Raw genomic sequence first — 27,894 nt, 5'->3', positions numbered from 1 at the left:
TTGCGACTTTACATAACACAATTCTGACTTTAAAATCACACAATTCTGACTTCATATCACACAATTCTGAGTATTCTGAGTAAACTCACAATTATCTTTAAAAAATTTTTATTCTGTGGCAGAAACAAGCTTACAATTAAACATATTAATCAGAATTAAATAGATTTGCATGGAATGTATTTAGGTCAAACATTTCTAAATAATGCCTGTTGTCCAGGGCAACTCTGTGTAACTGACTATTACCCAGGAAACCTGTGTTGTCTGTTTCCGCAGTTTTTACACACACACATTTATGTTAAAAAACAGTATTTAACTGTGAATCCATAATGAATTTGAATTGAGGACACTTTTAATTAAACACATAAAGTGTGGCCTGTATTGTATTTCACACTAGGTTATTACTGATATGCTGGTCATAATGTGTTTACTGTATTTTGTTTTTGTAGGGTAGAACAGCTCACATTCATGACAAAGCAACATGGATGTGTGATGTTGTCCAGTCCAAACACAGCCCAAGTAAGCTGTATCTTTATGTGTTGAGCTGTATCTATATCTGTTGAGCTATATCTCTATGTGTTGAGCTATATCTATGTGTTGAGCTGTATCTATACGTGTAGAGCTGTATCTATACGTGTAGGGCTATTTCTATATGTGTTGATCTGTATCTATATCTATAGATCTGTACTATATGTGTTGAGCTTTTACTATACGTGTTGCTCTGTGTCTATATCTATAGAGCTGTACTATATGTGTTGTATATACGTGTTGAGCTGTATCTATACGTGTTGCTGTATCTATATATGTTTCTGTATCTATACGTGTTGAGCTGTATCTATACATGTTGAGCTTTTCCTATACGTGTTGAGCTATATCTATGTGTTGATCTCTTTCTACGTGTTAATCTGTATCTATATGCGTTGAGCTGTATCTATATGTGTTGAGCTATATCTATATGTGTTGAGCTGCACATATACGTGTTGAGCTGTATCTATATGTGTTGAGCTGTATCTACGTACATGTGTTGATCTGTATCTACATGTGTTGATCTGTATCTATGTGTAGAGCTGTATCTATATGTGTACTAGAGCTGTATTTGTATGTGTAGAGCTGTATTTATACGTGTATGTGTTACATGTATAAATACAGTATCTACAGTATACAATATATAAATACAATATAAATACAATATTTACAGTAATAAATATTACTGTATCTATACGTGTTGATCTGAATCTATACGTGTAGAGCTGTATCTATACGTGTAGAGCTGTATCTATACGTGTTGAGCTGTATCTATACGTGTAGAGCTGTATCTATACGTGTAGAGCTGTATCTATACGTGTTGATCTGTGTCTATATGTGTTGATCTGTGTCTATACGTGTTGATCTGTATCTATACGTGTTGATCTGTATCTATACGTGTTGATCTGTATCTATACGTGTTGAGCTGTATCTATACGTGTTGATCTGTGTCTATACGTGTTGATCTGTGTCTATACGTGTTGATCTGTATCTATACGTGTTGATCTGTCTATATGTGTTGATATGTGTCTATACGTGTTGATCTGTATCTATACGTGTTGATCTGTATCTATCTGTGTTGATCTGTATCTATACGTGTTGATCTGTCTATATGTGTTGATCTGTGTCTATACGTGTTGATCTGTATCTATACGTGCTGATCTGTGTCTATACGTGTTGATCTGAACTGAAGTACCTGTTAGTTTGGAGCTTCAGCAGGGAGTTTGGTGACATCAGTATCTCCTCCGCTTGAACTTCTGGGTTCAAAAGCTGCAGTTTCTCATAGACCTGAAATTCAATGAATGGTAGAGTCAGTCTTTGCTTTCTGTTTAGCAAACGAACGACAGAATGAGTTTCTGTCTACCTGAATCTGTATCTCATCTTGGAGTTCAAGGGCATTGTCCTCCAGATGTCCCGCCAGAGGAACAGTGGCCTTCACCACCACCCTCAGTCCAGTGCGGCCTTTACTCCTGCCAAACACACTCATGGCAAAGTTGTGCTCAGCGCTGAGCTGCACAGACGCCTGCAGGGGAGATCACACACACATACACACACACACATACTGCTTACACTGAAGCACAACACCAGCAGACAATGAAGTCAAGGGTCACCACAGAAATGTGTAAACGCAAACTAACAGACCTGCCACTTGGACCAGGTCATGTGTTTTGTTCTTCAAATGACTTGCAACAACCACAAATTTTTGTATAATTTTCACATTTTTAAATTTTTATATTTGGTAACACTTTATTTTAGTCATTGTTACATTTGTTACATGTAGTTACTATAGTAATAATGTTATGCATAAATACAATAAATTAAAGCATAATTACAGGCAATTAACCCTAAACCAAACCCTAACCATATAGTAGGTACATGAACTTATTATTATATTACTCAGTACTTTAATGTATAATAGTGTAACAGACACATTAAAATAAAGTATAAGTGGTACAGTGTTAATTTTTTATTCATTTATTTAAAAAAAAAGTTCTAGATTATTAATTTTACTAAAAGTTTACTTTGCTTTCTATAATTACAATGTAACAAAGAAACCTTAAAATGAAGTGCAACCGTATATTTTTTATATTGGTACAGTGTTCATTTTTTTTTTTTAAAGGTCTAGACTATTCCTTTTTAACTAGAGTTTTGCAGTAAACAATTTGTATGTACATCGTAACAACAGTTGTTCATGTCTTTTTGGTTACACTTGGTAACCCTTTATTTTAAGGTGTCATTGTTACAGTGTAATTATATATTAAAGTACTGAGTAATAATAATTAACAACATGTACTTACTATAGGGTTAGGGTAGGATTAGGTTTTAGTTTAGGGTTAATCGCATGTAATTATGTATAATTTACTCTTATTACTACGGTAAGTACATGTAACATATGTAACAAGGACACTGTAAAATAAAGTGTTACCGTCTTTTTCCTTTCCTTTCACTTATCTAGAGCAAATGCAAAAATATTGAGATATCACGCATCGTCAATACTTGAAAAGAATACTGAGACACCAGCTCTAACTGTGGTGAGGTTCAAATCAACACACGAGTAGTGAACACCAGCAGTGTGCATCAGAGGCAGGGTTTTGTTCTGACCTCTGCGTGGCGTGTGTGGACGTCCAGAACGTCTCTCTTCGTCACAGACCAGTGGAAGGTGAGACCGGGAAGAGCGTTCCCGAAAGAGAAGGGCGTCTGACTGCTGCTCAGGCCCATCACATACACCGGCATCTACAGCAAGACACCAAAGCTGAGTAACAAGACCAAATACTCTGTAGACAAACACTGCGCAAGTCATGATGTGTGTTTACCAACGTCCCCGTCTTCATCCTGGTGATGGGAGCTCGGATCCTTATGGCCTTCAGCTGCACCACCTCAATGTCCACTTGATCCTGTCAATAACAACATCTAAAGGCTTAGTTCACACAAAACTGAACATCCGTCATTCAAGCATGCACTCTCATGTCGTTCCTCTTCGAAACACAAATGAAGATATTTTTAAGGAGATTTCTGTCCCTCCTTTGAAAGTCTGTCCACCCAAAACTCTGTTCATCATATAAAGCGATCGCGTCTCTTCAGAAGACTTGGATTAAACCGCTCATTTCTTTTGGATTCATTTTACAATCTCTTTATGAACTTTTTGAACCGTCAGAGTTTTGGGTGAATAGAGGGACAGAAATGTCCAGATTACAGTAAATCTTCATTGGTGTTTTGGAGCTGAAAGAAAGTCTTCTGGGTGTGGAACGACATGAGGGAGAACAACTGATGAACTATCCCTTTAACTCATTCACCACACAGACCAATATGGTTTCAACAATCCCCACACGTGTTTGTGGAGAAGCTTCACCTTTGACACCACCACTAGTTTGCCTGTTTCCGTGTCGACCGCCTGAACCACGCCGGTCACGCTCATGTTGCCCACCGCCAGGCCCTGCACGTGACCCAGGCTGTTGACAGAGGCGATGTGGTCACGGGACAGAGAGAAGAGGATGTTGGACTGGGGCTGCGGGCCTCCCTCTGATGTGATCTATAAATGAGCAGAAGACCGATCATAGACATGTATGGACAGACAGATGTGCACTGTTTGAGGCGGCACATGAAAACAAGTGTTAGAGAAACACATCGAAGCGAATGGAAAAGTTGAAATGAGGAGACTGATAGCGGTTCTTGAAACGGGGATGTTCAACACTGATGCAGTGATGGTGTCATGATGTTGCATGCACAGATGTAGCTCTATAACATTAAGAGATTAAAAAAATGGTTGGAGGACCACTGACAAACATCGCAAATCATGTCATCAATGTTGGCTTTCAGGCTGATGTGCTTGAGTGCAGTGCTTCTGGCAACATTGTGTTATTCTTTTCGGCCATCATCCAGTCATCCAGCACAAGACAGTCTCATTCACTGATTATTGTGTGGACCGTTCACTTTTATACGCACAGGAGAACTTCTCATGGAAAATTTAATGTGAGAACACATGCGCATTCACAATTTGTTCTTAATGAATTTGCAGTATATTCTACATGAGTGACTGCTAGGGGTGGAACGGTACATGCAGTCGTATTGAACCGAAACGGCATGGTTCGGTGCATAAATATACACAGATAATACACGGTATAAAAATAAATAAAACTTGCGTGCAAATTAATTAATGTAATGTGGAACTACTGTTAGATACGCGGGTTCTTTAATCTGTAGCCCGCTTTAACTCTGAAGCAGGCTGCGATGTAAAGATTGCAATGCTGGAATATGTTGTGTGTGTGTGTGTGTGTGAGTGTGTGAGTGTGTGTGAGAGAAAAAAAGAGAGAGAGAGCGAGAGAGAGAGAGAGAGAGAGAGGGGCGCAAAGTGTTTACTTATATTTGTGCATGTGTGTGTGTGTGTGTATGTGTATGGTGTATGTGTGTGTGTGAGTGTGTGTGTGTGTGAGGTGCGGGCGCGATCGAACAGTGGAAACATAAAAACATACTCCGTCATTTTGTTTATACAGGACTTCATTCAAACTGCAAAGCATTTAAGTTACTGTTAATTAAAATTAAGGAAAACAAATATATTAATCTGAAATGTAGCAAATTAATTGAATTCATTCAGGTACAATTACCAAACATATCTCAAGGTCTTTTTATCATTTTATTAATTTAATTAATAAACTAATTATATAAAACTATTGTCAGTGCACTACAAATAAACTGGTTCTATGCCTTTACTTTATTAATAAAACTTATTTAAAAAATACAAGGCTTAAATAATTTATTTTCCTTTGGTGGTTCAGCCTGAGACATGCACAAGCCTTCTGCATTTTTGTTTTGCTTTTCCCTCCATTGTACCGAACTCGTACCGAACCGTGATGTCTGAACCGAGGTATGAACCGAACCGTGACTTCTGTGTACCGTTCCACCCCTAGCGACTGCATGCTTGAGGTTAGTATTTTACATTAAACATTATTGCACATTTAGAATACATTTTAGTACAAACGTTATAAATCATGAATATGATTTGTTCGTGAAGACGTACACAAATTTCACACATGCACAGTTAGTGTGTGAGACACAATGCAAATCAAAAGATTAATTCAGATTTGAAAAAAAAAATAACTCAATCATAAATCTGATTATTTTGTATTCATGTAAACAGTTTCATCAACCAGAATGTATTAATTCTGAACTAAAAAAAGAAGAAGGTGTCCATGTAAACGCAGCAGCTTCTAGAGTGCAGCATTGGCTTGTGTGTTGTGTGTTCAACAGCTCATTTACACAAGAGGAAAGTAACTGAAATGTACTGGAATAAATACAAATAATTACGTACCTGCATCATTGCTCCAACTATTATAGTGACTTTCCTGGGCAGCAGTCTGAAGGGCGGAAACACCTGCAGATCATAACAACACATTCAAGAAAGAAATCTTCAGGAATTATCATCACCATGAAGGATGAGAGTTTCCAGAAGTAACCTGAGTGGGTGCAGCGTCAAGAGGGCAAGCATACATTTGTGTTTTTTTTCCCATTAGCTTTAACTAATCATTTATATTCAATTATTCAATAATTTTTACCATTTATCATCCATATCATTTAATCGTGTTTTTTTATATTTTATATTACTTACTATTTTTAATTGAAATGTGATTTTGTGGGGAAAACATGGATATAGTTTGTCATTTTTATCCCAGTGTGTATATCTTTGTCGATCTTGGTTCATTTGCTGTTGTAGGCTGTAAAGACATTTATAAATAAATGGAATAATTTAGGGAAGTGATATAAAACTGTAATGCGGTCAACTAATGTTGTAATGCGACCGGCCTGGAACAACAATAGTTGTGCGTTTACTGGAAAATAACGTTCAGTAACCAATCAGAATCAAGCATTCAACACCCTGTAGTTTGAAGCAATCCTTTCAAAAAGCTGTAAATGACGGCACAGAAGAAGCTTACTTCAATTTGTTGGGGTGCAGAGGTGATCTTCCTGCCGTTTTTGTCAATGACGAAAGCAGACACACTGGTTTGTCCGATCACCAGACCTTTGACCAGAAATGTGGCCGTATCTTCTTCTGATGAATCGGGCAGAGTTCTGACAAACAACAGAGGTTTCTTAGCTTTCACAGACGCCAGCACATCGAATACAGAAGATCTGGCATTGGTTACTCACTGCAGAGAGATGATGGACGACGCGGCCCTCAGCTTCAGGTTCATCACAGAGAAATACTTGGACAGGAAAGGCTTCTTGTTGCCATCCAAAACACGAACGTATGCTTTGACGGACTTGCCGATCTCAACCTAAAATGATTGTGTAATCTGAATTTAACCTCTGATTTCAAAACCACTTCATAAAAGATCATAAAGAGCACATGCATGAGGCTTTTATAATTTCAAAACGGATTTGTTAGTGAAATTCCTTAATCTATTTTAAACACATTCAAGTGGATGTCACCAACCTTGTCGACCACACGCACATACACCTCCAGAATATCAGAGATGTGAACTGTAGCCGTAGCGGGGGAAGGAAAGGTCAAACAAAGGTCATGAACCATCACCTGCAAGACCCCCGCCTGAGCTGGGACAACCTGAGTCACAATGACATGAGATTAGATTCAAAACCACATTGATTTTACAGTGTGCAGAAGAAACAAGTTATTACCAGTTTATATTGTGCAGTCAGCTCTCTAACAGAGTTTGTGAAATACTTTAATGTTCCTCGTTCAACACAAGTTAAGCTTTAATGGGCATTTCACAGAAGATTAACTCATTCCACAGTTTACAAAAGTAAAATAGGTGTAACAGAAACACATTAATATATTGTCTGTGTAAAGTTACAACTTCTGTTATGACCATGTAAAGCCACATCATACAAGTGAATACTGTGTGTGTACATAACATGTGTTTAGCATACTTTCAGTAGCACTTATTATAAAAATATACTTTTAAAGAATATACTTAATTACAAACTTAACGTAATGTTTTTGGTATTATGTTACAATTTAGTTGCAATTTAGTGCATTTAAAATATATCAACTTTAAATGTAATATCAAACAACAACACAGTATAATCAAGTACTTAACATGTGCTTTAGTATGTTAGTCAACATCAAAATAAGTATACTTCAAAATATTAATAAAACAATGAATTAATATGAACTTTAAGGTAAAAGTTTTAATTTGACATTGCAAAGTGTACTTAAGCGGTTGTTTTTATTTAATTAACTTTATAGTATCTGCAAGTAGTTAAAAAATATATTCTTTGAAGATTTGCAGTACACTAGACTGAAGTGCACATTAATTACAATAAAACACACTTATTTTTCACAAGTGTAGGAGACCAGAAAGCGACTGTTTACATAAAGAAAAATCCAATCATATAAACGAACCCTTCCCTCCAATCAGTTTCACCTTAAAAACGTGACTGATCAATCTTAACATCTGCTATTTTATACACTTCCACAATTTTAACTTGAAAACTCTCAAGCTGAAATTTAATCTTTAACCTGGTATGGGAACAGTTTGAGCTGTTTTAACTGAAAGCAACTACTATCTTTACAATTACTATCTTCAAATATATCAGTGTCATTGTTTTGTCTCAAGATTCACACAGGTAAAGTTTTTAGCTAAGTTAAATTAGAGTATTTAAGTAGCTTTTATCAATGTGTCTAAGGCCTTATCCTGGCCCGTCTGTGAAACCAGGCCTGAGTCTACTGAATAAGTCACCTTTGCTGTCGTCCAGAGCACAGATGTTCAGTATAGGCTCTCCTGGTTAAGACACGGTCAATAACACTTATAAGAACACACTTGTTTAATTGGAATGGAACAGTTACAGGTCAATGATATCTTAAACCCATGTGATCAAATATGAATTCCTCTTTTTCTTAGGGTGATTTGTAATATAGTGCATCACTACTGAATTGAGTTCTCTTTTGCGTCTTCTTGCGCTTGGACGGACAAATATAAAACTATGACACAAACACACAAATGTAAAAATTTAAAACACAAAATTATGTCAAAATGTCCTCGTAAACACAGCAAGTTATGTCTTAAGTGAATGTAAACAATATGTGACAGTGTATTGGATCCTGGATCCCGCTATTGCTAATTTGCTTATTTGTTCATATTGTATTACTGACTGTATACTTGTCTTCAACAATGTTTGAAATTGAGTCTAGTTTATTGGTTAGTTGTTCTTTAGGCTGCTGATTTGTGTTCATGATATTCAGCTGCAACAGAATGTTTTGCAAAAAGACAATAAATATGTCTGATATCTAAATGTTTGACTTCATTACTTTCTACCATATTGGAATCAAAACTGGGAATCGATAAGCAGAATCGGGATCGCTAGAATTCAATCGATACCCAACCCTAATGTTCAGCTGAAATAGTTTTTTTTGCAATACAAAATACCACCAATAGCCAACAGAGCTCATCTTCTGCTGAACCTGAGGGTTGTTCCATAAAAGACGCTTAGAAAAGCGGGGATTAAACTCCAAAACCGGACTTGAATGAGCCTAACAAATAAGTTGGGGCTAAAGTGGTTCCATAAAAAGTAATTGAAGTTCACGCAATCTCACTAATTTGATCCAGGTTTATCAAGTCTAGATAATTGCGTGTGCACGCGTTTCTGAAGCAGCCCTAGAGGTCGATCTTGGATCAAATCGATCCACCATCAAACAGCGTATATTTTGTGCTGTTTTATGCGTTTGTGACATGTTTTTTTTTTCCCCCTCAGTGCAAAACGTACATTTTACAGTTATATTCTCCATCTGTAAATGTTAGAAAGTCATGCAAATGTATCCATTTTGCTGCTAATCTTCATATTGAACGAGAGCTGCTGCGCGCTATATAGGAGCGCAATAATTCTGACTAAAATATACATTTTGCTTGGAAAATTAATATGCAATATTTTATAACACTAGAAATATCTTCTAATTATAATAATTTATCTTTAGGATGTTGGATAAGTTGCAGTGAACTTCTAGCGACAGAAGTACTTCAGTGAACAGAAGTAGCCTAATTCAGGGAAGATTTGTTTTAAGAAACTAAATATATTAAGATACAAAATATAGTTTTGGGTACAGGACCTATGCTATTTAATAAAGATGATGTATACTTATTTAGAATGCTGAGAATTACAGCTTTTAATGCAATCATTTTTTGGAGAAAGCAAGAATCCCCAGTTTTAAATGAGTGGTTAGATTTAGTTTCTAAAGTACATTATGGAGAGGATAACATGAAATTAAGAGCAAATGTATACATTTTGAAAAGATATGTGCAACTCTAAAATCAAAGAATATTCCATAAAATAAAGGAATATATAGCCTACATTAATTACATTTTTATATAACCCTCCCTCCCTTTTATTTCTAGCCTAGTTATTTGTTATTTTATTTATTTACTTATTTAATATTGAATATTTGATATTCAAATAATGTTACTTGAATAACTATTAGGAATTATGTGTCAATATAAGAGTTTGATATAAATATGTGAATGTTAAATTTTGATAAATATTTATTTATTGTTTTTTGTCTTTTCCCCCTTAAATCATATCTAAAAGTGTCTAACTATGTACTTTTTGGTTATTGTTCTAATCATGTGTGTTGGTGGGTATTATCACAAAAGAAAAAAAGTAGAAGGAAAAATAAGGAATATTTATTGGTGGAAAACTGTCAATTTGTATAATTGTGTTAAATGTGTTTGAATTGAAAGACATAATAAAGTACATTATATATATATATATATATATATGCTAAAATATTTGTTATTTGGACATTAGATTTTTAAACCTACAAGTGTATTTTTATGATAGCAATAACTGTAAAGGGACTATTGTAATGGGGTAAATCAAATGTAGGCTAATATACTGTCAATTACTAAGCTCAGATTCATCTTACCAGTTAAAATTTGTACTGTGCTTTTGTAATTATTTATTTTTAATTTTGTGATTTTAACTTCTGCTTTACAAAGCTTTTTATTAGATTGTGTTCTAATGTTCTTCTAATAATCATAAACATGTACTACAGCTGCCAAACAAAACCAGAGAGAAATGTATTCATAAATCTTTAAAACAATCTAATTAAATCTTGGGCACAAAACTTTCAGCCAGTAAAAAAAGAAAACCTGTAGTATATATATTGTATTTAGGCCTATCTATCTCTCTCTCCAGTACATATATATACAGTACATATATATATACAGTACATATATATATATACAGTATATACATACATATATATATATACAGTATACATACATACATATATATACATATATATATACATATATACATATACTATATATATAGTCTAATTTATCATTGTAGCCTTATTTAAGTTGATTTTCTGTATACTGTGTATTTATTTTTGGACTAATAGTGGTTAATAAAGTCCAATAATGGTATGCTAGAGTGTCAGTGGTAATATCATTGTGTTCTTGTAGGTCAGTGTTAGAGGATCTGTGTAACAGCTGAGGCTTAGCCTGACAGTTAGCCTGCCCTGGACCAGGCTAGTTTCCCAGCATAAGTTGCCAGGGTAACTGAGTTTGAACTATTTTAAGTTTGCTTTATGAAACAGAATCCACCGACAATAAGTCTGACTAACCAAAATAAGCCTGGCTTGTTTTCTAATCTTGTTTTATGGAACAACCCTCTGGAACGGTCCTGTAAAATGTTACCTGAGCAATTCCCTGGGACTCCTGAAACGTGACCTCTGCGATCCCACCGACGCTCGCATTGATGTAGAAATACCCGGAGCCCTGCTGAAGAGTCAGATCCGCCTGCAGAGAGGGGTGTGTCAGCACACTGGACAAGCTCATTCAGGCACAGCAGAGCGTGCGTGTGTGTGTGTGTGTGAGAGATCTCACCGTCACATCGGGATGGTTGTATATGGTGATGGTGTCAGGGGTCACCCTCACGTCCTCTACCAACAGAAGGTCAAGCGTGGCCGAGACGGGGCTCAGAGGATCAAACTAACACACACATGCAAACAAAACACACATGAATCAGAGCTCCAATTTACACGGAAGTTCAAAACAGAAGTAAAAAGGCAGTCGTCCACAGATATGGATTTTTTTGCTGGCTGATGTCAATTAAAGCATCTAAAAAACACCACATAGACACTTAAACAACATTAAAAGCTTGATTTTAACAATAGTAAATAAGCATTGCAATTATGTTTAGATTTATTCTACTTAATGTGAATTTGAAAATGTATCAATCTGAGATTTCTGATTTATACTTTAGATAGCAACTACTTGATTCTGTAATCTTACTATGGCATTTTTAAAAATGAAGAAGTGCGTGTCCAGTGCGAGCCGGTCTCTCCTGTGCACATCTGATTCACACAGGTTCAGCCAATCACACGGACAGGGAACATGCGTTTGTAAACGGGTTACAATGAGCTCTCTGTGAAATTACATGTTTAACAGGTATTTAAACTTCTTTAAATTATATAAATGCTGATTTTCTGAATGGCTACGGTATATATAAAAAGTTTGCTTATCTATTATTAGCCAAATCTGTTAAACAAAGATGGCAAACTAATGAAGACAGAATTGGTGTCTTGGTTCTCAATACTGTCAAAATAAAAGTCCAGCTCACAACATTTAATCGCCCAAACAGAAAAACTTGCCAAAACCAAAAATGAGCCGATATATCGTCTTGGTGATATTTTGGTGGACCACCAGTAAGAGGACTTTTCCTTATCGTTATCTTAGCAACATGCTAGGAGAATCGTGATAGGAATAGAATCAACACTATGTGTGGCGTTAATGTGTGACTATTGCTAAGAGCCTTTGAAATGAAGCTGAAGCTCCTCTTCAGTTAGCAAGCATCTGCCAGTCGCTGTAAACTGCTGGCTAGGCGTTAGCACAGAGCTAGCGTGTGCAGTTTCAGCTTCCTGTGCTGTTAGCTCTGTTGTTGGCAACGGTAACTGTGGTGATGCTGTTGGGTGATGCGTGTGGTTAGAGAGAGCTGGTCATTTCCTGCTGAGGAAACGAGGCGGCTCATGATCTCCAGAAGTGCAGTACTCATGATTTTGATCTCCAAACGTTGTTACCTTACAGTACCACCTGTGTTCGTAATCTGGGGGTTTGGTTTGATATGATATGATATGATATGATATATGAAATGATAAACAGATAAGTGCTATCTTTTAGCCAAGGTTAAGCCATTCTTGTCTGCAAAGCACTTTGAGATTGCTATGCATGCTTTTGTAACTTCCCGATTAGACTATTGTAACTCTTTATTAGTTCAAAATGCTGCTGCACGGCTTCTCAAAGGGAAGCGTAAATGTGAACACATTACACCGGTTTTGATCTCGCTTCATTGGCTACCGGTTAAATATAGAATTGATTTTAAAGTTTTGTTATTTGTTTTTAAGTCTTTGCAGAGCCAGGCTCAACAGTACCTATCTGAACTACTACATCCACACTGTCAAGATCACTCAGATCGGGGGACTCTAATTTACGATCTGTCCCTAGAACTAGACTTAATAACAGGGGTGATTTGCAGTCATCGGCCCTAAGCTATGGAATAGCCCACCGGCTTACATCAGATCCGCACAAACTTTGTCAATTTTTAAATCAACTTTTAAAATCAACGCATTTTTTTCAATAGCTTTTAATATAACTGGATTTTTTTTTTTTACTGCTTTATATGTTGTCTATCTTAATGTTTGTCTTCTTGGCCTTGTAAAGCACTTTGGTCAACACCAGTTGTTTTTAAACGCGCTATACAAATAAAATTGAATTGTATTGTATTGTCTCTGATCCTGATCGCTCAATATAAACCAGAGATCCACCAAACCCACGTCCCCCTGCCGCCACACGGCGCTGGCAGCTCAGGGTCGGCTCTAGCTCAGGAATGGACTCTCGTTGCTGACTATATCCACCAGAAGTGAACGAAATGACACTGACATATTACTGTGCATCAGAGATCTGGAGCAGAAATAACATCGCAGTCACATACTTTTATCCTACTTTCATGCTTACTTAAAACAAACTAAAAAAGCAAGACAGCCACAGTAACTTTTAGGGCTGGACCCGAATATTCGGTTTTGGTGGGTTGGTATTCGATTAGAACATTTGATTTTTATTTTTTTTACACACCTGGCATCCCCCTCGAAATGGTTCTCATTCGCGCCTGAATATGTTCAACACTATAAAATCTGACGAAATACAATACTCTTTTTTACAATGATCTTATATAGCCTATAGCCATTTTTAATAGGATGGACAGTTGAAGGAACCCAACCTCGTTATACTTAATATATATTTGCTGCTTCTTGGCCTACTTAAGTGTTCCTGCAACAGGAGTATTCTCTGGCTCGAGCGCAGAACAGCGGAGTGTGTGTGGACAGAAGTGCATGCCTGAGCTTGTGTTTTGGGTTAAGCTGCGTTGCTTTTGCAGCCCTAGTAACTTTACATTGTAATTATACACCTCTGTGCCAGCTTTGCAATTTAATCCATGTAATATTAATACAATAAATATTAATTTGGTTAGCAATAGTTATCCTAAAAAAAAAAAAAAAAAAACTTGGCAACAAGAATAAACACAAGCCAGCATCATTGTGTGTATTAGTTAATACTAATACAAGAGATGACGATGGGCGCTCAGTGCCCTGAATCTGACAGTTACAATTAGATAAATTCATTAAAGAAGTTGTTAGCTTTTCTCGTTACATCAGCCAGACGGATGTTTGACCGCTGCGTTCACGTCTACGCCATGACACAGCATTTTAAAAACCTGGCGCTCAAGTAAAAAGAAGTTCAACTTTTTAAAAACGAGTCATTCCACAAAAAAAGCGTTCTGTGTGAACAAAAACAAAGATAAAAGAATAACCGTGCAAATCGACTGCAATCTTGTATTGTATTCCTGACCATGCTTTGATCTGAAGTAAATGGAGTCGATTTATTGTGGATTTGGTTGAGGCTCATATGAAAGAAGAGCACAGAGGAACTCACTCCACTGGGAACCGCGGCGTGCTCCAGGTGAGGCGTCTGATAGCCGACCGCGCTCACAGTGATCGCCGCCACACCCGACTCATGATGCACCAGCACCGTCTGATGACCTGCGGGAAACACACCACACACACATGTACATTACATATATGCAGCATACACATTAGGGCTGAGCGGTATACGGTATAGTGACAGTAGAAGTGTGTGAACCAGTAGATTAAATATGTAGAAAAATAGAATTCAGTACCACTGTTTTTATAATGGTTATGTGCTATATAGGCATGTCAAAATGTATACTTTATGTACGCAATTATGCTTTTTCTCATACTTTGATACTTGTACTGCTATCATGTCACCATTGGCTTTTGTCTTGCTTAGTTGGTGACACTTAATACTCAACAATAATATTGCTCTGCCTGCATTGACACCATTATATGAGAACTGAACTGAACGATGGCATCACGGTTTTCTCCAGAGCGGCTATATATATATATATATAGAAATTAACTCAATTATATATATATATATAATTAATAACTTTTTTACAACAAAAATGAACCATCACTGACCAATTCTGCATTGCAAGGACTGCATTTCCTTCTAGCTCTGCTGAAACACACTTTTCCTGTTATCTCTGTAAAGCTGCTTTGAAACAATCTGTACTGTAAAAAGTGCTATATAAATAAAGGCGACTTGACATTTTGGGCTTTCTGGCTATTTTTTTAATATTATCAACTATTTGTTTCAGCTGTAATCTTATGCTCATGTTTTAATGTTTAAATTGATTCATTGTGATATATGCTATATAATATATGCATTTATAAAATTACTCAGTGTGGATTTTTGCCATACCATCCTTCCCTAATACATATTTGTACCTCATAATCATCAATGATCTCAGCATTCGTTATAAGGTACCGTGAAGTTTTTTCTGCTTGCTGTCGTCCTCGTGCACGTGTAGTTTCATGGGCATGGTCGGTTCGATGCTGGCCAGGGAAACTCTGGAGGACTCCCAGATCATACTCAAAGAGCTGAAGTTATCAAACCTCCGGCCCTGCTGGTCGAACGCTGACACGTCCAGCTCCGGGTTGTGATAGTTTGAAACTGGCACCTGCAGATTGCAGAACAAGCACACACACAACTGAACTTCCTGTCATGTTAAAGGGGAGCTTGATTATGATTTCACTTTTCTAACTTTAGTTAGTGTGTAATGTTGCTGTTTGAACATAAACAACATCGGCAAAGTCACGACGCTCAACGTTCAAAGCAAAGGGAGTATTTTCTTTTACAGAAATAGTTTTTTAAGGACTACAACAAACGGCTGGTCGGGACTACAATGAGCTTCTTCACGAGTTAGTGACATCACAAACCCTATAATTTACATAAACCCCAGAACACGATTTATAGATTATCATGACAGAATATGCTAATCAATGACTAGAAGATAGTTAACTCCACATCAGATACATAAATTCATCAACTAACAATTCAGAAATGTCCTGTTGCGTTTTAAATTCTCTCCATCATTGTCCGACTCTGGTTTGAACATAAAAGGCTAAAATATTAGAAATTTTCAACAATTTTTTAACCCTAACCCAATTTTCACATGCTATAGAAATATCTGTGGGGTATTTTGAGCTAAAACTTCACATACACACTCTGGGGACTTCAGAGGCTTATTTGACATCTTGTGAAAAGGGCATTATAGGAGCCCTTTAAGACTATACACACTTGAGCGCTGGACTGCTCACCACTTGTTTGTTCTGCTGCAGCAGAGGACAGGACACGTCCAGCTGTGGGCTCATGTAAATGGGGGTCAGTGTGAGGCGTGATGGAGGAGCACACACGAACTTCACAACAGCTGGTTCCACAGCAGGGAAGGGGTTCGTCATGGTGGGCTGGTTTCCAACAGTCACTGCTAAGATCTGCGAACATTTCAAACATATCAATCCACATTCCTAGTGGAAAGTCTAGACCAGTGTTGTTCAAAATGACGGACTGCGGGACATAATTGCGCCATTTTACTGTTTCTACAGATTAAAGTGAGCAGCGCGTCAAAACATTGGAGCGGTTCACACCACAATCACTCGGTTGTTTATGGTCATGATCTTTCGGAGCTTTATCTATAATATTTTTATCTAGAGCCAAAAGTGCTTGATTCAAGCCCTCTCCGCTCTGTGCACATTGCTTCTCTCTTTCCCTCGCTTAAAACAAAGCGCCACATTAAGAGCTGCAGCGACACGGTTATTTTAACAACAGTAGCAGAAACACGGCGAGCAGCAAAATAGAGACTTTCTCTAAAACACTGCAGAAAACTTTATCTGTCACACAGATTACTCTGACCATTCAACTAAACAAGGTTTAACAAGTTGATGTGGCGTCTTTAAATTTTTTTTTAAATACATTTATCATTATTAATCAGCATTTCATAATAAACAATGTTAGAATTTGGAAAATGATTTAGAGATTTTTTTTTCTATTTTAAATTTATTTACAAAAAAAACTTATAAATTACTAGTTAACTTTGTTTTGTCCTCATGATAAGAGTTTTGATTACTAAAAACAAACAATGTACGTAATCTAATAGTTTATTGCTTTGAATAACATATAAAAATGGCCCATTCTTTTCTTAAGAGGTAAACCCTGCACCCCCAATATGTTTTCTCTGTGTGCCATACACCTACACTACCGTTCAAAAGTTTGGGGTCAGTAAGATTTTTAATGTTTTTAAAAGAAGTCTCTTCTGCTCACCAAGGCTTCATTTATTTGATTAAAAATACAAACAAAAACAGTAATATTGTGAAATATTATTCCAATTTAAATCAGCTGTTTTCTATGTGAATATACAGTTGCGTGTAATTTATTCCTGTGATCAAAGCTGAATTTTCAGCATCATTACTTCAGTGTCACATGATCCTTCAGAAATCATTCTAATATGATGATTTGATGCTCAAGAATGCTCATTTATGATTATTATCAATGTTGAAAACAGTTATTTACATTTTTATTTCATGATGCTATGATGAATAGAAAGTTAAAAGAACAGCATTTATCTGAAATCTACAGCTTTTGTAACATTAAACACGACCGTTCAAAAGTCTGGGGTCAGTAAGAGTTTTGATTTTATTTTTTGGTGAAAGAAATAAAATAAATCAATACTTTTATTCATCAAGGATGAGTTAAACTGATCAAAAGTGACAGTAAAGACATTTATAATATAATATAATATTCTATTTTAAATAAATGCTGTTCTTTTAAACTCTCTATTCATCAAAGAATTTTGAAAAAAATTTGTACACAACTGTTTTCAACATTAATAATAATAATGAATGTTTCTTGAGCATCAAATCATCATATTAGAATGATTTCTGAAGGATCATGTGACACTGAAGACTGGAGTAATGATGCTGAAAATTCAGCTTTGATCACAGGAATAAATTACACTTTAAAATAAATTAAAATAGAAAATAGTCATTTTAAATTAATATTTCACAATATTACAGTTTTTTTTTTTATCAAATAAATGAAGCCTTGGTGAGCAGAAGATACTTCTTTTAAAAACATTAAAAAAATCTTACTGACCCCAAACTTTTGAACGGTAGTGTAGGTGTCTAAATGTAAAATAAATAAATAAATAAATGAAAATAGCATACATCTGAGCTAACCTTTTTATATTCATATCCAGTTGGGAGAAATACATTTACTTTTTTGGGTAAATCTTTGGTAAAAAGAAAGTCACTCTTTTGTCTCTCTGGGCCCAAGACTCTCATCTTCGATGACTATTTTGAGTGTTAAGGTTTTCACCTCCGCTGTGAAGGAGATATAGAGACCGGAGCCCTTGGACCTGTATTTGAATACCCCTGCAGGACATGAGATTATAGGGACCTGTACCTGTTCTCCCAGAGCTCTGCATGTGGCTCTGACCAGATGTCTGGAGTAGGATCGCGAGGCGGGGCCCTGCAGAGACAGCGCAACGCTGCTGTGGTCCTCAGCCGTCAGGTTTCGGAAGAACTTGGATGGCTCTAGCACCCAGGGCCTCGGGCCTCCTTCAAACAACATGTCTTTAGAGGAGCCCAGCGTCACCACAGCCACAGCCACAGGGTCGACCGGCTGCCGAACACGACGAGGCACGGTCATCTACAGTTCACTGCTCACTCCTCCATCTTTAAAAGCATATTCACACATCTTACCTTGAGAGGCGGGTAGGCAGCGATGGTGATCTTTGCACTGAGATGAACATTACTATGGGTATAGCTGACCAACAGGTTGGTGTAACCAGGGGCCAAGGCTTTAACGCGAACCCCGCTGCAGTGGCCCTGACCTGGAGCAAGTCTACCTGAAGACACACACACACATACACACACACACTCAAAAAATACTGCAAGAGTACAACTGTACACACACTTGGATTACTTGCATAACACTTTGCTTGCTTCTGTTAAATCTGCCAGTATTAATACAACGAAATCTTATTTGTATCTCTTAAATAACAGAAACGGAGTATCAAGACATTATTTGAAATTTTTGCATTTGAAGACCATTAATGCAGGACTTCAAATCACCTGCTGTGAAAAATGTTCTCATTAGTATGCATAAATTGTGTGTCTTTTTTTGTTTAAAAAAAATGTACCTTTGTATTTCAGGTAGAGCTGGGAGTTATGATGATATATATATTATACCGTGGTATGCAAATATAGCCACATAGGCACAGTATCATTGACACTTCAGTGTGATAAATCGAAAAAAATGCAAGAATGAGAAAATAAAGAGCGGGATGTACATGATTAAAACAAGTAATTAAGTGCAATAAGCCGGAATCAGATCCTTATGGTCAGGAAGCAGATACTAGTAGGGCTGGGTATTGGCACAAATTTCACGATTCGATTTCGATTCACAAGCTTGCAATTCGATTCGATTCGATTTCGATTCAATATTGATTATTTTGGATATCAGGTACAATACATGGCAAATTTTCTCAAGGAAAACAAATCTCTTCACTAATGCTGTAAACTATGGGAGTCAGTTGTAGCCTATAGGCTTCATTAGCCCACTATAATATTGAAGGTAAAAATTAACTGATTTGTATACAAACACTTAAAATTTACTTTATATTTTATATAACTTTATTATTATAAAAATAAATAACATTTAAATGGTGGCTGTCATAAAAACCTGCCAGATTTATTCAAACATGCATTAAAGATTGAAGAACATTAAAAATGATAGTGATTATGTAATATGGTGCATATATTTAGCAAACTGCTCCTCTCTAGAGTTAATTTTTCTAGCTGACTAACGAGTTTATGGTACTGGATGTGGTTTTTCTGAGGTAAATGTGACGTTACATGACATTGTTTACAAGCTGATTTACTGACCTCTTTCCACAGTTGAAACACTGAGCGATTCCATGTGACATGATACGGACTTCGATAAGTTGTACTCTACCTTTTAACACACTTTCAGATGCTCATTCATGTTTATTTCGCGCTGTAACTGGTGTTATAAAGGCGGAAGAGAAGATCATGTGCTTCTCTAGAGCTGAGCCAGAGCGATCTCACGCCACAGCGACAAAACGGTATTTATGGTTTTGAATTTCGTAAGAAAATGGACGTAACTTGAAATCTGAGACTTTGTTTTATATCAATAATAACAAAGCACAAAGATTATTGCGATTTATTGGATGGGATGCTCGAAACAATGTTCCATTCATTCATCAACTGCAAACAGGATGACTAATCGATTCTTGGGATTTAAGAATCGATATCGGTTCGTAAAAATGAGAATCGATTAAAATCGAGAAATCTATGTTTTATAGATTCTCTTTCATGTCTTCTTGCGCTTGAATGGACAGATACACAAAATTATGTCAAAATATCCTCGTAAACAGTTGTATATGTCATAAGTGAAAGTAAACAGTGGCTGTTTGGTTACCCATATTCTTCAACTTTTGTGTTCAGAAGAAGAAAGAAATTCATACAGGTTTGGGAGAGTAATAGATTCATTTGTGGGTGAAGTTAACGATCCGGTTCTTTTAGCATGAACTCAACTCACCCTCCAGCAGCTGAAAGACGCCGTGACTCTCCATGTCCACCTGCATGTCGAAGTGTGAGCAGTCACTGAGCGTCACTCTCTCTTCGGCCAGCTGACCGAAGATTCGCAGCGGCAGGTCCAGGTTTAAGCCCACACGGGCCTCCACTGCACACGGGCTGAACTCCATGCCCACCGGCTCGATCACGTACACCTGCAGGAACAACACAGCAGATCCATTATTCATTTATTACAGGGCTGGGCAACGATTAATCGCATCCAAAATAAAAGTTTGTGTTTACATAATATGTAAAGTTTGTGTTATAATTATGTAAAGTTTGTGTTTATATAATCTACACTGTTGGAACAATCTACATTGTTAAAAGAGCTATATAAATGAAGATGACCTGATGACTTAATATATATGTGTGTGTGCTGTGTATAATTATTTTGTATATATAAATATAAATAAATAAATAAATAAATAAATAAATACACACACATGCATGTATTTATTTAAGATATATTTGCATGTATATGCTGTTTATACATTTAAACAATTTATATTATAAATAAATATAAATATTTTATATGTAAATAAAACATTTTTCTTAAATATATACATGCATGTGTGTGTGTATTTATATATACAAAATAATTATACCCAGTACACACGTTACGTAAACAAACTTTTATTTTGGATGCGATTAATCGTTGTCACTAATTAATGATTTAATGCCATATCAGCAGCGAAGGCTATATCATGGCAATCAACAGTATTTCAATTTTTACAAATAATTATGATTACAATATTACTTTGATACATTGTTTACAATCATTTAATTTACATAAAGCAGATTTTCTAAGAGAAAAGCTCAAAATTTCTATGCTCATGCTTTAAAAAGAATAAAAAAAAAAAAAAAAAAATCCAAGAATGATAAATCTAGAAGAGAGATTAAAACACATCTTGATTTGTACGAGCATGAGCGTTGGCCTCACCTTCATGTCTCCGTAGTGCAGAGGATTTCTCACGTCATGGGCGTAAATCGCACTGACCCCGACGTCCCTGACCGTGGTCATCACTCCTTTCACTGTAACCGTGGCGACCGCCGAGTTAGTGGACGACCAGCTGAAGTTCCCACTCCCTCCAGTCGCCTGAAACAGACACAACATCACATTAATGCACAGACCACACACACAAGAATAGATTCAAACTGTATTTCCTCTTATGCGTTTTTGAAGTTTACAATGCTAAATGATTAATGTCTGACAAAAGAAAAGAGAGTCATGAGACACCTGGATGGTATACTGGTACGCTCCCTCTTTAGGCTGCCATGGGAATGTGAGGATGGCGGGATTGAGGACGATGGGGTCGTAGATCTCCACGTCCTGCTCATTACGCACAGGAACAGAGAGAGCGCGGACACTTCCTGCCTGAAGACACACACGAGGGTACAACAAACGAGAATAGCGTCGACAAACCAACACAGAACACTGGGAAGATCCTTGTAACTGGGCTAAATTATACAAATTTTAAATGCTTAAAAAAACAAATGTTCACCTTGTGACAAGACAAAAACCTACTTGATCAACGACTGCTTTCAGTGTGCCGTCGATGCCGGTCTGACCTCGTTTCAAAGCTTTCACGTGGTGGTAAGATCCATTCACAGACGATTCCAGAACCACAAAGTACTCGCTAGGGAATGTGGTTTCTATACGGATATTCTGTGAAAATAGGAGTTTTCATAAAAAAATTTTTTTTATAAAATATTTCGAATTTAATTTATGATAGAAAAATATTGTAAAACCAATTGGTTAATAAAGAAACATTTCCATCTCATATGTTCAAAAGAACAGAAGCATCACTTCACATTTATAGCCTTTGAGGAAACCACTGTTGTTGTTTTTTTATTTTATTAAATTTCATAAATTACTTATGTGGTTTAGATTGCACATTCAAAAACCACTGAGTACACCATAAACCATGACTTCACTAGTAGATCATAGCAGCCAATCATCTGAGTTAATTAGTCCACTGACTTGAGTCAAAGTCAAATGAGCTTTTTAATGCGCAGCAAGTACTTTATTCTGTAGTTGTGTTTTCAAAGTTTATGTGCATCTTTTAATAATAAATAAAACATTGATCCACCTTAAGGCGAGACACTACAGGTGAATAGGGTAAAATTTTTAACTAGCAGATATCACCATGAAACTTTCCCAGTTGATTACCTACATTAAGATGAGAAAAAAAAATGTATTACAAGTTTTCTGTAATTTAATGTTTAAATATGCAAATTAGGCAATATCTAATTAAATATGTGCTAATTTGCATATATTTTAAAAAACTAAATCTGAGTATTGGATAAAGCCAGGTTAAAAACTATTTTTTCATTGTGTTCACATATTAGATTAGATTAAAAATTACAGAGGGATTTATGGATATCTACTTTTGTGATCCTGTAAATCAGAATATACTGTCAATAGCCTTAAAAAAAATTATTTGCCATGTTTTTTGGAATAAAATGTTATATAAATCAGGCTAGGAATAATATATTTACAAATCCCTCTGTTAATGTCTTCATAATATAACTAGGTATAAGACTGGAAAGTTTGGTGTATATAGAGGTGCTACTGAAGTGGAGATTTCGGACTTGGAGTATGAGAGAAAAGTCATTTTGAGAAAACAGGCTTTAAAGATTTATCATCAGCCAATGAGATTGCGCATTCAGCCCTTTTACTTTCACGATTGGTTGCTGGTAAAAAGGAAATGACCATATTTGGATCCGACAGCATTGTACAGGAGAGAGAGAGCTTTTCAGCGGTGCGTGTGATGATAGGGAGCAGACAGTGATAAATGAGAAATCTACAGACGCAAACAGACAAAGTGTAGTAAAATAAAGACCTAAATGTGTATTTCGGACTTTTTTTCACCACAAGTCTGAAAGAAGACATGTTATTGAAGACAAATCTCAAAATTGACCAGTAAAAAAAAAAAAAAAAACGATGTTTTTGCCTGCCGTGTCTCGCCTTAAAGGAGTAGTTTACCTAAATTTGTATTCTGTCATTCACCCTAAAGTCGTTCCAAACCCACAAATCAACGCAACCAAAACTTTCATGCATTAAAAAGTACAAAAAAACATTGAAAAGTCTTCTGATAACTTCATATGATGAAGAGATGTAATTCAGGCTTTTATTATCATATAAACACTGATAAGCAAATGTACTTAGAGCACATCAAATACGGCAAACAGAAGCTCGAACGTGCTTATGTGTCAGGTGAGAACCATGCTTTTATTTCTGGGTAACTAACCCTTTTAGCGAGTGTAGTAATTTAGTAATTGTTTATGAACTTTTCAGATATCCCTCTCCTCATAATGAGCAGAAGATGCATTTACTGATATTGAAAAGAATTAAAAACAAGACATATTTTAAAAAGTCCAAACTCAACTTACGTCAGACAGATAAATCTTGTGGCCTGACTTATCGAACACTTCAATGAAGATCTCATATTGCCTCCCTGTCTCAAGGACCCAGCGATCATCAGGATGAATCTTGAATGCTAGCAGAGAAGACGATAAAAAAAAAAAAAAAGTTTCAATCAATTATAGTCAATCATAGTCAATCAACTATACTAAAACATTATATTACTTATCAATTTATCAACCTAATGAGATTACAAGTAGTCAAAATTCCTGACATTTTTCTCCATGCAAAGCTAATGAAGGGACAAACCCAAGTATCCAGGCTCCACAACATAGATGGTGCTGTTGGGAAGTCGGGAAACGCCCTGCATCCCGAGACCTTGGCGTCCAGAATCAAGGAAACCTCAGAGTAAACTGATCAAATCAACTGCTGCAAACACAATGCATCATCTCTAAACATGACATGCATCAGATTCCTGTGTTCTGGTCAGTGTGAAGGATACTCTTGTGGTCCAGCACGATGTTGGTGTGTCCGTGCTGAAGGGCGAAGACTGTGGAGCTGCTCTGGTCCAGGTATGCGACAGGAGCCTCAGGGTTTCCATTAGGGGTGACCACACCGTTCTGGAGCTGAAGCTCATACTGATCACAGGGCATGGACAGCTCTGGAAGGGAGGAGGACACACTCAGCCACACACACTGGTGTAAAACCCAACATGGACAACCCATATGGACATTTTGGGTCCATTAGATTCTTTCCCAATATTTAAGGTAAAACTATAGTGATTATCAATGTACTGATAATTAGAGAGAGAGCCTGTGTAATGCCTTCCTACAGGGTTTAGATGGCAATACAGAGGCCTAGTGCAGCTTTAACTTACATTATTAGACATTGGTAATTGATTATAGCCTGATTAGTTTATTTTTGGCCAAAAATCGCAAACACACTGTAATAACCAAAGAGTAGGGGTGTAACAATATAACATGTCACAATATATCGTAATACAAAAATGCAACAATTCGTGGATAGTGACCATGTATTGTGTATAGTCCCCCCAAAATAAAGTTACTTTGTTTTAGTGTCAGCACTACATTAAACTGCTATATATAATGTTGAATATAATGTATAATAATGCAATGGGGGAATATTTGTGGGTCCTGATAATGTCAAATATCTGAATGTTACCAGTAAAAAGTGCCTACATTATTTTTAATATATCTAGTCAGTGACAGAGTAAAGCATATTCATCTACAATAATCCTGTATTTTCAGCTTCAGAATCATGAATATTGTAATTCTGGCGTCTCTATTGTCCTGTGCTTTGGGTTTCCAGCATCAAGTCCAAGCCTGTTCATTTACACACTCAATGTAATACCATATTTAGCATTTTAATCAACAGTCCATTTTTTGTTTACCTTTTATCATGTGTCATGGAGTATCGCAATAATATTGTACTGTGAGTTCAATATCGTGATATGTATCGAATCGTGACATGAGGCCAGTGTTTCATCCCTACCAAAGACAAAATAATTTATTGATAAAGTAATAAAAGCTTACCTGTAATCTTTCCTTGACGGATTTTCTGGACTTTGTATGTGATGGAGGTGCCAGCCAGCAGATAAACATCATACGCAGGACTCAAGAGAATGTTTTCCAGAATCAGCAATCTGACCTCGGCAGCACCAACATCCTGAGAACAGTCAGCCAGAAGTGTGCCACCATCAGAAGAACACACTCATGCGGACAACAGGACTATTCATATCTATGCCGTAACATCTTTATTCCCAAATCTATTCATATGAAGTATAAAATGACATGGACCTTATAGATTGTCTCTTGTATTTTGGCTTTGAGTTTGGCGTGGCCGGTTTTGATTCCTGAAACGAGGATGATATCGCCCTGATGTCCCACTCGCTCCATCTCAGAGATGTACGCTGGAGGAGTGTACGCTGACTCCGCGAACCTCAGGACCCTGCACACACACACGGCAACATGACACGCGCAGGCAAGCTTGAACAGAGCGCAATCGTGGAAGATGACATATAACATTTTAATGAATGTAAAATGAGGATGTGAAGGATAGATCCTTCACTTCAATAAATGGTGCTATCTTAGGGTTGTCTGATGATTTGTCACAAGGAATGTTTTTTTTAAAGATATATCTGTAAGAAGATTACAATCCAGACAGAACTGGCTGTTTTCATTCACATATAATTAAAAGGATAGTTCACCAAGAATTGATCATTCATAATTTCCCCACCCTCGTGTCGTACCAAACCTTTATGACCTTCTTTGTTCCATAAAAGAAAAGAAAAAAAAAAAAACATATATTTTGGTGTTTTTTTGTCTATACAATACAGTGTTAATGAAGTCCCCAATAAATTCCAAAAACAGTTCACACACTCTTTAAAATATCTTCTTGTGTGCTTCGGTTGAGGGTGAGTAAATTAAATTTTTTTATTTTTGGGTGAACTACCCATATAAATATTGCGTTTACCCTTTAGTCTAGATGGAAATAGGGGTCCACGCGCACCCCCCGGCTTTTTTTATGCCACCTGATTTTTTAAAATCTTTAAAGTGTCTATTTTCAGAATCTGCCAGGTGCCAAGCTGAAATAATGTCCAATTGTCTCTGTGAGTTGTTTACATCAAAAGTTATGGCACTTTATATCACATTAGATTTTTCGGGTTTGGTGCAAAGGTTTAAAAATAAAGCATTTTGGACATTATTTCAGCTTGGTACCCAATTTAATTTTAAAATAGACACCTGAATGATAAAGAAATAACAGTTTGTGAAAAAAAAAAATCACCCTATGCGCTTGAGAAAATGAAAATATAGTTGATCCTCTACACATTTTTGGCCATTTTTTGCTATTTTTGTCCAGAAATAGGGTCAATATGTTTTCAAATGTCAAAAATAACCATTCCATTCAATTCCTGGGGTCAGAATTGTATGGGAAAATATGTTAATTTGTCTCTGTATGTTGTTTACTTCAAATGTTATGCCACTTTCTATATAATTTTTAGCTTTTTTGGGTTCCGGTCGGGTGCAGCAAAGGGTTAAAAATGAAGCCTTTGGGACATTATTTCAGCTTGGCACCTGGCAGATTCTGAAAATAGACACTTTAAAGATTTTAAAAAATCAGGTGGCATAAAAAAAGCCGGGGGGTGCGCGTGGACCCCTATTTCCATCTAGACTACTTGTGCTAAGGGATTAAAACACTCTTCAGAGCTTATAATGAAATTCATGTTTTTGTTTTGTTATGCTTAAGAAAATTCAATTTTAAATATTCCAACATGAGGAAATGGGATAAAACAGCACTGCGAAGTAAAGACGTGAGCTCTTACTGTAGGGTGTTGTAGGAATCAGGGAAACCTGCCATTTCAGCGTCCTTCACGATAGTCCAGTCGAACAACAGGCTGGCTAGAGTACTGAAGGTGTTTCCTGAAGACAGAACGAGGAACACTTTTACCCAGACTGCACATGAATGACACGAGGACACTCCTTCACTGTCACGAGTCATCCTGGAAGCTTCAAATAGTTTTTTATGTTTGCGGTAGTTAACGACGATGCATGAGGTAAGTGTAGTACAGTGGTCAATGACGAATTAGAGTGCTATTATGATTTCCATGAAATACTAACCACATATTATACCAAACTATGTAAGATTTTGTTTTCAGATATTTTATTCTTATAATAAAGCTCTTTTCCATTATGATATCAAAACAGGTGCATCACCCTGTCCAAAAAATTACATCAAAATGAATTTTAATTTAAGAAATATTAAGCATGCTAGCCATAGAATAGGTATATTCCAATCATTATATGTATAAATTACATATACAAGTATTTTTAAATAAACGAGTCATGCCAAAAACATTATGATACTGTAAGTGTATCACAATTAGTCTTAAATATTTATATAATTCGTATGTTAGACTTAATCATCTTGTTTCAGCTACTGTAGATTGCACCTTAATTTACATACAGAA

The 27,894-nt window shown here is 36.4% G+C and overlaps 1 protein-coding gene across 1 annotated transcript in view; it reads right to left on the bottom strand.

Moving 5' to 3' along the window:
* nup210 (nucleoporin 210) overlaps positions 1-27,894 on the bottom strand; it is a 47,928-nt gene that overhangs the window by 11,696 nt on the left and 8,338 nt on the right. Inside the window, exons 4-29 of the mRNA XM_084429140.1 lie at positions 27,250-27,346; positions 25,724-25,874; positions 25,460-25,592; positions 24,409-24,567; positions 24,216-24,284; positions 23,936-24,042; positions 22,068-22,208; positions 21,780-21,917; positions 21,483-21,638; positions 20,508-20,697; positions 18,647-18,792; positions 18,348-18,566; positions 16,208-16,381; positions 15,375-15,567; positions 14,460-14,566; positions 11,361-11,465; positions 11,172-11,273; positions 6,950-7,078; positions 6,664-6,791; positions 6,450-6,585; positions 5,828-5,890; positions 3,872-4,051; positions 3,336-3,416; positions 3,124-3,255; positions 1,886-2,044; positions 1,718-1,809 (exon numbers count right to left, since the gene is read on the bottom strand). Of these exons, the coding sequence (XP_084285266.1) occupies positions 1,718-1,809; positions 1,886-2,044; positions 3,124-3,255; positions 3,336-3,416; positions 3,872-4,051; positions 5,828-5,890; positions 6,450-6,585; positions 6,664-6,791; positions 6,950-7,078; positions 11,172-11,273; positions 11,361-11,465; positions 14,460-14,566; positions 15,375-15,567; positions 16,208-16,381; positions 18,348-18,566; positions 18,647-18,792; positions 20,508-20,697; positions 21,483-21,638; positions 21,780-21,917; positions 22,068-22,208; positions 23,936-24,042; positions 24,216-24,284; positions 24,409-24,567; positions 25,460-25,592; positions 25,724-25,874; positions 27,250-27,346 (3,487 nt within the window). The remainder of the gene's footprint in view (positions 1-1,717; positions 1,810-1,885; positions 2,045-3,123; positions 3,256-3,335; positions 3,417-3,871; positions 4,052-5,827; positions 5,891-6,449; positions 6,586-6,663; positions 6,792-6,949; positions 7,079-11,171; positions 11,274-11,360; positions 11,466-14,459; positions 14,567-15,374; positions 15,568-16,207; positions 16,382-18,347; positions 18,567-18,646; positions 18,793-20,507; positions 20,698-21,482; positions 21,639-21,779; positions 21,918-22,067; positions 22,209-23,935; positions 24,043-24,215; positions 24,285-24,408; positions 24,568-25,459; positions 25,593-25,723; positions 25,875-27,249; positions 27,347-27,894) is intronic.

The sequence above is a fragment of the Rutilus rutilus genome (assembly GCF_951802725.1).
Source record: "Rutilus rutilus genome assembly, chromosome: 13".
Classification (NCBI taxonomy): Eukaryota; Metazoa; Chordata; class Actinopteri; order Cypriniformes; family Leuciscidae; genus Rutilus; species Rutilus rutilus.
Note: the sequence above shows the minus strand (reverse complement) of the source record. Positions and strands in the feature narration are given on the sequence as shown.